The sequence below is a fragment of the Malaclemys terrapin genome, chromosome 10 (assembly GCF_027887155.1).
Source record: "Malaclemys terrapin pileata isolate rMalTer1 chromosome 10, rMalTer1.hap1, whole genome shotgun sequence".
NCBI classification, from domain to species: Eukaryota; Metazoa; Chordata; order Testudines; family Emydidae; genus Malaclemys; species Malaclemys terrapin.
This window is the reverse complement of record NC_071514.1, coordinates 52632677-52647170: the sequence shown is the minus strand read 5'-3', so window position 1 is coordinate 52647170 and position 14494 is coordinate 52632677. Positions and strand designations below refer to the sequence as shown.

At 53.4% G+C, this 14494-nt stretch overlaps 2 protein-coding genes across 4 annotated transcripts in view; one reads left to right on the top strand and one right to left on the bottom strand.

The window, feature by feature from the left end:
• The window catches only part of LOC128843960 (glucagon receptor-like), a 38440-nt gene extending 35031 nt beyond the window's left edge, over positions 1–3409 (top strand). The window contains exon 14 of the mRNA XM_054041125.1: positions 109–3409. Within this exon, the coding sequence (XP_053897100.1) occupies positions 109–180 (72 nt within the window). The 3' untranslated portion in view covers positions 181–3409. The remainder of the gene's footprint in view (positions 1–108) is intronic.
• Positions 3410–6553: 3144 nt separating this feature from the next.
• Positions 6554–14494, bottom strand: part of ANKS3 (ankyrin repeat and sterile alpha motif domain containing 3) — a 35807-nt gene continuing 27866 nt past the window's right edge. For all 3 annotated transcript variants that reach the window (XM_054043012.1, XM_054043014.1, XM_054043015.1), the window contains 4 exons: positions 12359–12471; positions 11326–11409; positions 10511–10605; positions 6554–10188 (listed from right to left, as the gene is read on the bottom strand). In XM_054043012.1, coding sequence (XP_053898987.1) covers positions 10523–10605; positions 11326–11409; positions 12359–12471 — 280 coding nt within the window. In that variant the 3' untranslated portion in view covers positions 6554–10188; positions 10511–10522. The remainder of the gene's footprint in view (positions 10189–10510; positions 10606–11325; positions 11410–12358; positions 12472–14494) is intronic.

Genomic DNA, 14494 nt, shown 5'->3' with positions numbered 1-14494 from the left:
GGGGCTAATGGAACGTAAGCCCTACACAGGCCTGGGGCAGCAGCTGTGAACCTCCCAAGAGGCTGTGAAGGAGAAGAGTAGCTCACAAGCTCCTTTCCTCCCTCCTAGGTGAAGTCAGAAATGAAGAAGAAATGGCAGCTCTGGAAGCTTGACCATCCGGCGCTCTGCTGCACACAGTGATGGCTGCACTGCCCCTCCGGGGGCAACCTGCCTGGGAAAGCCGCAGAAGGGCCTCCCCCAGCTTGACGGCTGGGGAAGTAGGCCAAGAGGCCTGCCATGCTCCCAAGCCCTGGAGGGGATGTACCTAGTACTGCATCTCTGCAGATGAGGGCCTTGGGGATTGTCTGTGCACCAGATGCCGTGGAGGGCAAGGCCAGGGATGGAGAACAATGGGCCCAGCTGGAGTTGCAGCAGGGCAAAGCACCGGTTTCCAAAACAGTTGCATCTGAGAGCCACGGGTGCTGGTGTAAGCACTGCCTGAGCTGAGGCGCAGAAGCTGGGATCCTGCAGGCCTACGCTGCAGCAGAACAGCCACTCCTGAGGCTCCGATGGGGCGAGGGGGACACGGCTGTGGAGATACCCTCAGAAGACACAGGAGGCCATGAGATGGGACCCTGCTGTTTATGCTGCACTGCAGAACAGGACACCGAGAGTGTGGGGAAACAGCCCCCCCGACTCCTGCTAATGTCCTCTGCTACCTGACCCTCTGGTGCAGCACCTGAAATCTACCTCTGCAGGATGCACCCTTCATCAGATGGCACTGCATCCAGCAAACCTCCATCCCCAGCAGCACTGCTGTCGCCGGACCCCCTGCTGGAGTGAGACACGCAAATCTCAGCACACGGGGATGGAGTCTGACTGGGTCACGACTGTCCGAGGACAGGTCAGACTGCAGCAATGAGACGCTGCTGTGATCGCTGTGCGGTATGGGACAACAGTTAGGGCGTACCTGCAAGTGGATCTAGGCCTGTGGCTAAGCCCTTAGCCACTACTGATCCAGGCCTACACACGGGGAGCTGGAAGGCTCACACAGCTGATCCATGGGGGTGCAGCTCTCACCCTGTAAATCGGGGACACCCTGCTCCCTCTCCTGGTACTGCTCTCCCCCGCTGTTAGCCGGGGAGACATTTCAGAAGCTGGAGGGCTGGGACAGGCCTGTATGCTTAGCCCCAGGGAACCCCATTGTGGGTTTGAGCAGGTTGCCTGCCTGTCACTGGCCCATACGGGACCAGCAGGCTGGCTGTGACTGCCTGGCATGGATGTCTCATAGCTGAGTGGCAGGGAAGCCAGAGTGGTTGGTGAAACACGGCTCAGCTGACTTGTCTAGCCTTGTGAGGGCAGCCTCAGGGGGAGGTGGGAGCTCAGAAACCCAGTTTCTTTGCATCACTCAACTTCTTCAGCACACTGGGCCTCGGCTTTCAGCCCCCTTCCCCCAGCCCATAGTAGATCCACGTCAACAATCCATCATCTGCCTTCCTCTCCTTCCCGTCACCCTGCCTAGCTAGCCACAAAGCCTGCTGTCCTCTTCAGAGCCTCCTTCTGCCCAGCTGAACTGGCCAAAACTAACCGTCTTAGCCGATCCCCCTCAACAGCCTCTGAGCCCCTCAGCCTCTTTAATGTATTTATCCTCTGAGCATGGCCCTGCCTCCCAGGACTGGTACTGTCCCCACTTTTCACAGATGAAGAACTGAGGCTAGAGAGATGCACGTGAGTGACCCAAGGTCAGGCAGGAAGTCAGGGGCAGTGCTGGGCACTAAATCTGGCTCTCGCCCGTAGACGCTGGTCCTCTGAGCCGCATCCACCTCTAAGTGTCGGGTTTGGGGCGGGTAACCTGTATAGCATACGTGCAGGCTTGGGGCACGCAGCCTCTTAACACTGAGTGGTCCGACTACGTTAGACCCTGGTAACCCGATGAGAGTGTTGAGGTCGGGTTGCATCAGTCATGACACCATCTCGCCCCCCTCAGGTCAGATTCGGGTCGGCTGTGATCTAGCTGGGTTGGGTCAAGCTTTAACATTAGGCCTGAGCAGATCTGCTCGAGTCCTAGGCTAGTGCCCTACCCCTGGGCACGCCTTCCTCTCTCTGCCTTGGCTAGTGCTCATCCCCTCTTTCTTCCATGGCTGCAGCAACTGAAATTGCTAGGCTGGTACAGCTAAACAGGCAGCCTGCTTCGGTCCAGCAGGCTCACCCATCCTCTGTGCTCGGGAACTCTGCCGCTGGCAACAGGGAAGGGCGGGAGATTCCAGAGCTTGCCAAGCAAGGGGTTGGATTTGCAAGCTGATCTGCTTCTAGCCCAGGTGGCAATGGACTGGCAGGGGCAGTAGTCAGCTACATGCCCAGAGGAAGTGCAGAATATGCTCTTCTCCAGACACCTTGAATCCAGATTGACAGGGCTGCAGTCCAGTCTGCTGCTCATCCACAGCTTGGGGCCTCCTTACCCTGGACTATGGGCGTGTAGTCTCCATAGCCCAGCCAATCCTCTGTGTCCTTACTGCAAGCACTGGGGAGAAGCCAATGGTCACTTCCTGTCATGTGGATCCTGGGGTGCTAGGAAGTGGACTGAGACCAGCAAGGCATTTCTCCTAGATCACTCCAGAGCCCTCCGCTGGGCACAGCTTCTGGTCTGCGGCAGATTACAACTGGTGCTCTAGAAGTGGCGGGAGCCTCATTTCATCTTCACAGCCCTGAGCCCCCCAGACCCTATGGGCTCTGCTGTAAATCACGCTGGTGGTATCGCCTGCTGCTGCCCAAGTGCCTCAGGCCCATGCAGTTTATGCACAGACCTTTCTTTAGAGGGCTTCACGTCCCCATGTCCTGGTGGATAAAGAGCAGCATCGTGCCCACCAGCTGCCAACTGCTGGAGCTACACTTGCCTGACTTGAGTTCTGAGCCCTCTCCCCTAAGGGCAGGGACGTGACTCCTGGCAGGGGGGCAGATGTCAGCAGCAGCCAGACGGCTGCCCGAAGTTGCCCTCACCTTCAGAAGACTGTAGGGACCATGGCTCCTCCCACGCAGTGCCCCAGCAGCAGCAGAACAGACCACAGCTCCCAGGGAGGAGGCAGGCTGCCCCAGTCTCTCACTTTATGCAATTTAGATCCAGGTGGTCCCTCAGGCTCCTGGCAAGTTGCTAATGTGACCTCTTGGTTGCAAGCAGTGTCTGTCCCAGCCAATGCAGTGCTCTGTGGAGGGGCTAGATAATGCAACCCCTCCAGGGAGTTGTGGGAGGGATTGTTCTTGGGCTTTTACAGGCTGGCAAGGAGCCATCCTTGCTGTTTCTGGGCTCAGCTGCACCTGGATTTGAGGCTGGAGGGAGATCTGCAGGAGCCCTCGTCAGCTAGCCAGCTGCTAAGGAGCACCAGAGCATTTTGCACATTGTCTTTTCACATGTAAATAAATGTTTATTTTTTCAGCAAGGAAATGTGCTCTGCTGTTTTGGGGGGCTAAGTGGGGGGAAAGCCACCTGGGCACAGAGGGAAAGGGGCAGCAGCTCCAGGGCATGAACTGGGCATTGAATACCTGAATCAAGGAGGCAAGTGTTTGACTGGCTTCTTCCTGGGCTCAGGCGGGCACCCCACCCCCCTCCATCTGCACAGAGCACCATGTTCACTCGTTAACCAGAGCAGCAGGTGAAAACCAAACCCCCCAGACCCTGGGAGTGACTAATAACCCCCTGCAAAGAATCCAAAACACCACAAGCTCTTTCTTGGCTTTGTATTTCACTCACCTGGGCCCACACCCTCAGAGGAGGCAGCTTCTCACCCCACTGAGCCATGGGGCTGGCCAGATTCTCCCCCATGCTAGCATGATGCTGCAACGTCTGTGTCTCTTTCGGGCCTGAGCCAAAGCGCACTGCAGTTCATGGAACGATTCTCCAACTCCAAGGGGCCAGCACAATGAACGTCTTCCATTGCGTGGCCTCTTCCCTCCCAGTTTCACAGAAACATTTGTATGGGGCTCAGCTGCCGTAAGGCCTCCACAGCACTCTGCCCGGGTGCTACTGGGTAGTGTCTGAAATCAGCTGATGGCTGGGTAGCCAGCACCTCCCAGCCAGAGGCAGATTTACCATGAAACGAACAGTGCGGTGGCACAGGGCCCCCAATGACGGGGGCCCCCCAAAATGCAGGACAAATCTCATCTGACAACCTGCCCTCCCCCCCCCCCCCCCCGTGCCGGCCGGCAGCGCAGCAAGGCTCAGGCAGGCAGGCTACCTGCATTCCGTGGATGGTGGCCCCACGCTGCTCCCGGAAGTGGCTGGCTGCTGGCACGTCTCTGCATGCCCCTGGCGGGGCTCTACGCACTGTCCCCACCCCAGGCAGCACACACAGAACCACTGCCCTCCTCCCCACAAAGGGCAGGCAGAGATGTGCCAGCAGCAGCGCAAAGGTAGCTGCCTGCCTGCGCCGCTCCTGGAAGTGGCCAGCATGTCCCTGTTGCCCCTGGGGAGGGGGGGGGCTGTCTTCACGTGCTGCCCCCACCCCAAGAGCCGCCTCTACAGCTCCCATTGGCCGGGAACTGCTACCAATGGGAGATATGGGGGTAGCACCTGTGGACAGCAGCACACAGAGAGGCCTCCCCCAGGAGGCTGCGCTGCCCAGGGGAGATAAGAGAGAATGTTCTTTTTCTTGGCTGGGTCCCAGGGGGGGAAGCTGCGCACAGGCCCCCCTAACTCTAAATCCGCCACTGCTCTCAGCTAGGCAAAAAGTAGTCAGGAAGCTCTGTGGCACATGGATAGTGCTGGCCAACTCTAGACGAACAGGCAGGGTCGACTGTCAAGCACACTGTGGGACAGCTGCATATAGGCCTGAACATGCTGATCATGGAGCTTTAGTTGGGCTGGAGAGAGACTAAGCTCAAGCCACTTTAAAAACCAGACACAATGATTTAAGCCAACTCTCCCTGGCATCATCTCTGCACAGATGGGCTATAGGCTGAGGCGAGCGATTTGTGAAAGCCGCTACAGTCTGATACGGGATTTGGACCGTTCGGAGATGAGAATCAGGCCATGGTCACTAGCTACACTCACGGCCTAAATTCTGGCCTGCAATCAGAGCTGAGGCCAAGCCCATGCTGCCTTAAACCATTTCTAAACCCATTTGTAATGCACTTTGCCACATGCTCAGCTCTCTTCCCACAGCTTTTACAGTGGAAGTGGCCAAAGGCACAAACAGACTGAGGGGAATGGCCCAAGTGATCAGGCTGAGAGGGGGAGGCAGCACAATTTAGCCCAGAAGTTCCCTTGTTGGGTCAGCCCCTGCTCCCCAGCCCATCTCAATGCACACCACATGCTGCTGTCACATCTGCTGCAGAACCAGCCTAGAGCTAGTATGCAGCATGTCAGGCAGTGCCAAAGATGTGCCCCTTAGAAGTGTGTGTCTATGGGAAGAATTGCAAAGATTTGCTATTTCCATTTGAGTCCAAGTGACAGATAATAAGAACAGTGGTTGCAGAGATGCTGTAGCTGTGCTGGCCCCAGGATAGTAGAGAGACAAGGTGGGGAAGGAAGAGCTGTGTGTGCCTCAAAAATTTGTCTCACCAACAGAAGCTGGTCCAGTAAAAGATATTACCTCCCCCACCTCACCTCTCTAAGATTATTGCACAGTGCAGCCTCTTATAAAACACAGCTCCATAGCCCACCGTTTGGCTGCTCCATACTCCAGAGAGGCCCCTACAGCCAGCACAGAGGGTGGGTACTAGCCACTGGGCTGCATATCAAGCTGAGTGATTGGCATTTTGTTTAACAAATCACAATGAAAAGTCCCATTCTTTGCAAGACAGTAAGAGCTAGTGGGTAGCTGGGGACGTGTGTACCGCCTCCTGCACAGCCTCTTCTCACCCCTGAATGCTGATGAAGACACCTGCAAAAGAGCTTGTCTACAGAGGGACGCTGACCAGCCTAATGCTAAATCAATTACTTCACTATAGCTAAGTCAGTCAATATCCCTGTGTAGACAAACCCTAAGACCTGACCCTGCAACCACTCTCCCATGGAGAGGTCTGGTGAAGTGAACAGACTACTGACATGTGAAGGACCAGGCCAATGGGGAGAAGGGGGTCTGGATTCAATGACAACTGTCTAGAGAGCCCCATAGTCTTTCCATTCTATGCTGCTCTGTGTAAAATGTGGCTGAACTCAGTGATGCTCTACTAGCCTTAGGGGGCCATGGCAGCCAAGTGCAGGGCAGAGCAGCCCTGAGGTGACTAACTTATTCTGAGGGCCATGCAGGTCCCTGACCAGCTGGCTTAGAGGAGGCTCAACTGGTGGCCTAAAAGCTACTTTTGCACCCTCGCCCCATTCCTAAGTGCAAGCTGAGCATGAGCGGAAGAAAATCACACCCCATGTGTTAGCATCTCCCACCACCTCTTCCTGCTTTTCCACCTCTCTCCAGCAATTCCCTTCTCCGTGCAGGTGATGGAGATACTGCTCCAGCAGAGGAGTTAGAGACGCTAGAGGGACAACCTCAGTGTGCCAAGCCCTCCCCCACAGCCACAGCAGCGGGAGCCCTGCTCACACCCGGCTCAACATGCAACCGGCGACCCGACCAAACTAGTGCCGACAGATCCAATCAGATTTATTCACCAAACACGGTGTGCATTAATTTTGGTCTCACATGTAAGAGAAAACAGAAGTACAAACAAAGCCACGCAACCGAGTATGGTGTGGCAAACTCACCCCCCTCCTTGCTGTTTTGAGAACCGAACCAGGAAGGTTTGGAAACACCAAAGCACAGCGAATTCAGTGCTCCACCGGCACAGAGATTAACTCTGCAGGCCATTTGCATGGCCCAGTCTCTTTGGCATTGGGCAGCGGAGCAGAGGGGAGATCCTGGCTCCAAGGATGGAGTCACAGCAGGTATTGCACTTTGGGGTTTGTGGTCAAGATCTAAAAATAAAATACAGCTTTTTCCCCTTTACCAGCAAAGAGAAAGGTAGTTTCCCCAGCTCACCATAGCCCCCATCACAGGGGCACGGTCTTTGTCTAAGAACTAAGGCTGCCCCAAATCACTATACAGAATTGGAAATCGTGTCACTTGGACAGTGCACCCTGAGCCACGCGAACACTACCTGTGAGAGCTCCCAGGGGCAGCAGCACCAGGTCAGAGCAGCCAGTGGCCAAGACATCTCCACGAGCTAGAGCAGTGTATGTGAGGAGCCAATGCACGCCACAGTTGGTCTGCAGCAGCCCCTGTTACCGGAGCTCTCACTTCCAGCTCCCGGAGGCTGGAGCAGGAACACAGGCTGAAGATGACCCATTTCCACATACAGATAATGGCATCAAAAGCACCCGGCAGCTAAGTGGGAAGTGTCTGAGGCCTGCAGCATTTAAGGTTGCAGGCTGGGGGGTGGGGGGGTGGGGTGTGTGTGTGTTTCTTTTACTCAGCTCTCTGGAGAGCCTGTCATAACTATAAAGGGAAGGGCAACAGTACAATACTATAAAATCCCTCCTGGCCAGAGACTCCAAAATCCTTTTACCTGTAAAGAGTTAAGAAGCTCAGGTAACCTGGCTGACACCTGACCCAAAGGACCAATAAGGGGACAAGATACTTTCAAATCTTTGGTGGGGGGAGGCTTTTGTTGGTGCTCTTTGTTTTGGTGGGAGTTCGCTCTTGGGACTAAGAGGGACAGACATCAATCCAGGCTCTCCAAATCTTTCTGAACAAGTCTTTCATATTTCAAACTTGTAAGTACAGCAGGCAAGGCATATTAGTTTTATTTTTGTTTTCTCAACTTGTAAATGTACCTTTTGCTAGGGTGTTTACCTCTGTTTGCTGTAACTTGGAACCTAAGGCTAGAGGGGGGGTCCTCTGGGCTCTTTAAGTTTTATTACCCTGTAAAGTTATTTTCCATCCTGATTTTACAGAGATGATTTTTACCTTTTTCTTTAGTTAAAAGCCTTCTTTTTAAGAACCTGATTGATTTCCCCTGTTTTTTAGATCCAAGGGGGTTGGATCTTGATCCATCAGGAGTTGGTGGGAGAGAGGAGTGGGGATGGTTAATTTCTCCTTGTTTTAAGATCCAAGGGGTTTGAATCTGTATTCATCAGGGAATTGGTGAAGAGTCTCTCAAGGCTACCCAGGGAAGGGAATTAGCACATTGGGAGTCGTGGCAGCGGACCAGATCTATGCTGGTAGTTAAGCTTAGAAGTTTTCATGCAGGCCCCCACATCTGTACCTTAAAGTTCATAGCGGGGAAGGAGCCTTGACAGAGCCCCATTCACCATCTCATTCTTGTGCTGTCAACCCACAGCGCCTCGCCTGCCTGCCTGGGTAAAGGCCTCTGCAGCTTCCCCTTGTGCCCCACACACGCCCTCCTCCTGGTTACCCTGCAAGAGCCCATGGCACTAGTATCTAAGAGTCCAACCCCAACGCCCAGCATTCTCATGCTGTGGGGCCAATGCGGGGGCTAAGGACTGCATGGAATCATTTCTCAACTGTACGGGTTCTTCGAGGGAAGGAAGGACAGGAAGCTTCAGTCCACTAAATGAAGGGATGAGCAGCCCGGCAGGGGACCTCCTAGCGGGAGGAGATGGCAAAGGAGGATGGAGAAGCACAAGGAAAACGCAACGCCTAGTGCCTGGTTGCCCGTGGCCCAGAGGAGAGCAGGACTCAGCTGCCTGGCAGCATGTTTGACTCAGGCCCACGGATGCCACGAGAAAGGGTGCCTCACAAAACCCTCAAGAGATGGAAGCCAGGGTTTCCAAACATGCCCAGCCTGAGCCACCTTGGGCTGAGCTTTGTTCCGACCCTTCCCATGCAGCAGCTTCAAAGGCCCATCCCGTGGAGAAAACAGGAGGTCCCTTCTGCTCCCCAAGAGTGCAGGGAGAAGAGGGCAGCCCTGCCCGCTGCCTTGGGGACAAGCAGCCTCCATGCAGGAAGGGCAGGAATCTAGAAATGACTGGCAGAAAGCCCATTCATGGGGGCAGAGGTGCCAAGCTCAAGTCTGAAGGAGAGAGGCTTGGACGCAAGAACAGGAGCTAGGGGCTGAGGAGCCAGCTAATGGGTTCCCAGGGGAGAGGATCCCCCATGGAACAGGCGCCTGGTCTTAGATGCCTGCCTTCACATAGGGGCAGACCTGAGGGGAGGGATGTGGTGCTCATGGTCAGGTGTTACCCTGGGGGCAGGTTTTATAGCACCAATTGCAGGGCCAAGCCCTGCATGCAGCACAGAGCACGTAGCTCACACACAAGTGCTTGGGGATAGTATAAACTCACATCAGGCAAGAGCCGCACACACCCTCCTCTCACGTGGCTCCTGGCTCCCTCGTCCTAAGGGGCCAGTGCTGCACCAGCAGGAGCTGCTGCCTGCGGCAGAAGCTTCTGGAGCACGCTGACTCGGCAGAAGCAAGGCCTTTGAAATGTGCTACCCTGGGGGGTTAATGTGGGCATTCATGGACTGCAGGAAGGATCAGGGCCAGCTGCCAAGTCAGCGCTGATGGGGGGTCTGCACCCATAACCAAACAGAGGAGCATAGTTAGGACACTCAAGTGATCCCATAGCTCCTGCCTCCTCGGAAGCCGGTAACAGCTGAACCGCTGCAGGCTGCCAGGAGGGGGAGCTCTCCACAGGCTAGAGCTGCAGAGCCCGCTATATTCAATCTCCCAGATCCTCCGAGGGCTGCAGCTTGGGGCTGTTTGATCCTGTCTCAAAGGGGAGGCCCAGCCCACTGAACTGCAGGACTCTCCCATTTCCAAAGCACTGGATCTCACTCCACCAGCCACCACTGTGCTGGCCTTTGCTCTGTGTGTCACACGTTTGCTGGGTCAGCCCACGGGCAGAGACCAAATGGAGGGAACAAGTTACGAGGGGTTGTGGCAGGGAGGGGCATAAGGGAATCTGACTGCTACAGACAAGAGCTCTGTAAAAATATCAGGCAGCATTAAGTGAAACTGAGGCAGTCTCTCCATGGGCAGCTAGAGGCCAATTAGCCCCGATGCTTCAGCTCTTAACACTCTAACCCTTGGACAGGGAAAGCAAACCGTCTGTGACAGGAACCCGGAGATCAGCCCAGCCGAGGCCGCCTGCCCACTTGACTCCTCGTTCTCCGCCGTCCCCAGCTGGCTGACCCCCTTCTCCAGGCGCCCGCCTGCCTCCTTGGCGCTCTCAGCAGAGGAGCCGTGCTGGCAGACCAGCCTTGCGCTCGTTCTCCCAGGCACTCAGCTTCCGGGTGGAACCATCACCCGACGTCAGAATTCCTGCAAGGGAGAAGGAGCCACTCAGAGTTCAAGAGCCCCCACAGCTCACTGGAAAATTAACCCTTTGCTGGAGGCAGCAGGAACGTCACTGAACAGCAGCTCGCTGTAGCTCCCATCAGCAACTCTCTAATCAAGGGGCCTACGTGGAAAAGCCGCCACTGATAGCAACCCCTGGGAGTTTGGCAGGGCAGGACAGAGGTGTGTAGGCAGAGCTATGTGAGGAGGAAGCTGGAAGGAGCTGCATGGCTACAATGCCTCTAGCCAGCCCCTGCTTTAATGGGCATTGACATGGGTCAGTATTTCCCAGCCCCGCCCCACTCACCATCCTGCTTCATTAGGGCTCTGGCCAGCTCTGCTTGCCTCGCTCCGAGGTCTGTAGCCGCACAAGGTTCTGAGTCACAGAATGCAGGGCATTCCCTAAGGGCATAGGCAAAACCCATTAGCTATCAGCCCAGGGCACCACAAGACAAGGGGCAGGGGAAAGGCTCAGCCAGTAGGGTTGCTGCATTCCTGTCTCTCTCTCCCCCACACCCTGCCGCCCTCTGAACCACTGCTTCGCTGGCTTCCTGCCACTGGGTCCAGCTTCCACTAGTCAGGAGAATGGGGCACGAATGCTGGAGGCACACAAAGGCAGCTCCTTGGCCACAGAGCTGGAGCAAGGCCAGTGCAAGAGGCCAGCACACCTCACAATGGGCAGATATGCAGGGGATGGAGTACAGAGAGAACAAGGGCTCCCCAGGCTCTGCTCCAGCCGGTTTCTATTGCAGCAGAGAAAGGCTGCTCCTGTCCTTCATTCTAATGAAGGAGCCACCCTGAGGTGCACAGGAGGGAGGATTTGTACTGTAGAGCAGCTGGAGAAGAGAGTAATTACTCTTGCTGCCTACAGGTGTCAGCGTGGCTCACTAGTACAGCTGGGCCAGATGGCCGTGGGTTCAAGCCCCCACACAAGGATCCAGGGCTGATCTGGCTCTAGTGGGAGAGCCATAGTAAGACGTGTTATGTTTTGCATGGGGCAGGTATCTTTTGCCCACTCTCCAGTTATCACCTGTCTTAGAAACCAAGTGTCCTTTGGTTTATTTCAGAGGGAGTTGGGGATAATCCTAGTGACTTGGCCCCCCGAGACCCTCTCTGCCATACCTATATCTCCCACACGCTCCTCCAGGAAAGCTGACAGCTCAGGCAGACTCAGGGACTTCAAGGAAACTGACCCTCCTTCTAGACCTGGGAGATTAAAAGCAGAGAGATTCTCACCAACCATTGCAGCTTCCCCATGGCAGGAGCAGAGAAGCGAGGGCTTGGGGCTCAGTCCCCCTCACAGCCTTCATGCCCACAGCAGCTTGAATTGGTTGGTTTTGATTTACTGAGATCTTGTATCAAATGAGTTCCTACAATGCAAATGTGTGACAAGCAGCAAGTTCCCTCCGTCCGCTAATCTCGCAAAAGAGGGCTTGTGCTTGCGTGGCACAGTTGGCTATTTATAAAGCAACCTGGCTTAATGTTTGTGACCTCGTCACCCTAGAGATGCTCAATAGGTCAAATACGAGGAGAATCTCAAGGAAACGGAGGTAGACTTGCTGGATGGTAATTGCCAGGATTTTCTGTTTTGAAGACAAGAAATGAAGATGGACCTCTCATTTCTGCAACCTCCCCAGTGTGCTTCATAAACAGCTGTCAGTGGAGCAGTCGGATCAGTAGCAAATTGCCTGTGACACACTCAGACAGGCCGACTGGTATGCACATGTGGATGTTTTCCCAAGAATTCCCTCCCATGCCTAGTTCTTGTCAATGGTGACATCTGCAAGGTCCCCAGCACCTCCTACTTGTCCAGGTGTAAAAATCTTCAAAAGCACCTAAGGGAGTTAGGAACTTACATTCCATTTTCAAAGGTACCGAGGAGCCCAAGTCCCACTGAAAGTCAATGGAATTAGATGCTTTTGAAAACTTTACTCTAAGTCTCTCTCATTAACGACAGTTTTTAAAGGATCTGTTTGGTAGCTCAGCCATTTCAGATGCCTCATTAGTTTCACCCTCTTCATCTATTAAAGCATCTGCTTTTTCTCTGGTGCCTCTCATGCCCCTTCGGCTGCATTCATTCAGTCTGATTGTTTGCTGCCTTACCTTTTCCCTGCAGCCTGGGCCATTCATAGTCACAGCAGCACCTGGCTCTTACCTTCTCCCTCGGGCCATCTGTCCTCATCAGCTCCCAGCCATGCCTTGGTCTCCAGCATCCTGCCAGTCAGGTGCCCTTGCTTCAGCCGGGAACATAGCTCCACCTGACAGGCTCTACCAAATGAGACCAAACACCCATTAGCAAGGCACGTGTACTTCTGGGAAATCACCTGCCAGTGCCCTCCTGTGTCCAGAAATACCTGCCTGGGCAGCCAAGGGATCACATGCTTCTTGGGGCTAGCAGCTCACGGGATTATAAACTGCCCTTCCCAGGAACAGGCAGATGTGCCTGAGACAAGAGCCCAGAGTGCCTTCCACAGCAATCCCTGCCCTGTGCACAGAACAGCTGCAGCGGTCAGTGAAAAAGGAGAAGGCAGAGAAAGGTCCAGGCCTGGGTTTCACACAAATGCCCCTCAGGCTGGATCTGGTCCACCTGACATTCAAGCCTGGTCCACACCCAAAGTTACACACTTGTAATTTAGAAATGCAACCTAAATCAATGCACTTGAAGGTTTAAACTGAAGCAAGAGGGTCCACACACAAAGCTGCACCAGTTTAACATCACATCTTTAGTTAAACCAGTGCAGTTTCAGTGTATGGACTAGCCTGGACTCTGAACAACCTCAACTCTCATTTAAAAAGAGAGAATTTACGTGTCTTGCCTTGAGATTGTGAAGGAAACCTTCCACATGTGAACTGCTGCTTTCCTGAGTCTGCAGTCAGCTTCTGTGGGGGCTCAAAAACTTCACTCCCCCACAACAGAACTTGGTCCAATAAAAGATATGACCTCCTCCACCTTGTCTCTAATATCCTGGGACCAACATGGCTACAACTACACTGCGGACAATGAAGTTCCTAATAAGTTAGCAATAACTAAACTGTAAGTCACCATACACAGGCCAGATTTTACTCTGGATCTCTGGGCAATCCTGCCATTGCCACCAACACCAGTTCTGCCGTGGATACAGGGGCACACAGAGTCCTATATTCTGACCCATATGCCACAATGAAAAGTGCAATTGGATCCCTGCACCAAATTAGTCTGAAATCCCTCCTCTAGGCAGACAGCAGCTCCATGCTTCATTAATGGGACAAATCCCAGATCCCTCCACCCACCTTCAAAGAAGCAGAGCCGGCACAGTAATGGCACAGCATGCAAAAAGCTGAAGCATGTCACACAGACACATGGTTTTAATAAAGAGACATGGACTGTCAGGGCAAATATAGCCCCAAACACAGGCTGTCAGAGCCACAAGCCTACAAAACCTTTGGCCAATGGAACTGCCTCTGGGACAGCAACACACATTTTTAGGAAGATTGACCAGAACGGGCAGCATTGTGGGAGCAAGTGAGTATCAGGAGTGAAGTTCACTAGATGCTGATTTGGTTACAGAGGCGAAATCGACTAGTCTCTTTTCACTGTCCACCCTAAATGCAAAGTGTAAAACAAAGTGGCACGAAGTGGGGGAGGGAGTAAAGAATTTCCCCATATTAATAACCTAACCTGTTATTCAGTAATACAGATAAAAATCATTTTCAAAACATGTGGGGTTAAGTCGACAATGTCCTTTTTAATCCATAAAAATAGTGCCTGCTTTAAGAAAGGGCTGACTTCTCAGCCAGTACGTAGTATACAAGGATCTTAGAAAATGATTTACTGTTACAGATAAAAGTGAAATAGCCACTTAATAGGTAAAACCTCTGTGATGTTGCACTCCATGTGTTTTATGAAAATATGCTAATGAGTGTGAATATAATGTAACTGGCATATGCTTCATGCAAAAGGTCTCTTGTAAGGTATCATTACGAAGCTTATAATCTACTGAATGTGTTCATCCTATTTGTATGTATGTATCATTCTTGTATCTGAAGGTAGAAATGTGAAGCATTAGTCTAAAGTCCTATTGTAACTATGCAAAGTGTGGGCCATTAATAATGGCTTGGAATCTTGATGGTTCCCATTAAGCAGGACAATTGGTTGTAAATGGCTCTGTTTACTTGTAAGCCTTCCTGAGTTTGTGTAAGTCAGGCCAGGAAGAATGGAGGCTTGGGGTCCCACAGGACATGTGACCATGTCACCTGGTACTGGAATCCATCTTAAACCTGGTGCTTTTCCATTTAGAAGGAGGGGTGGGGA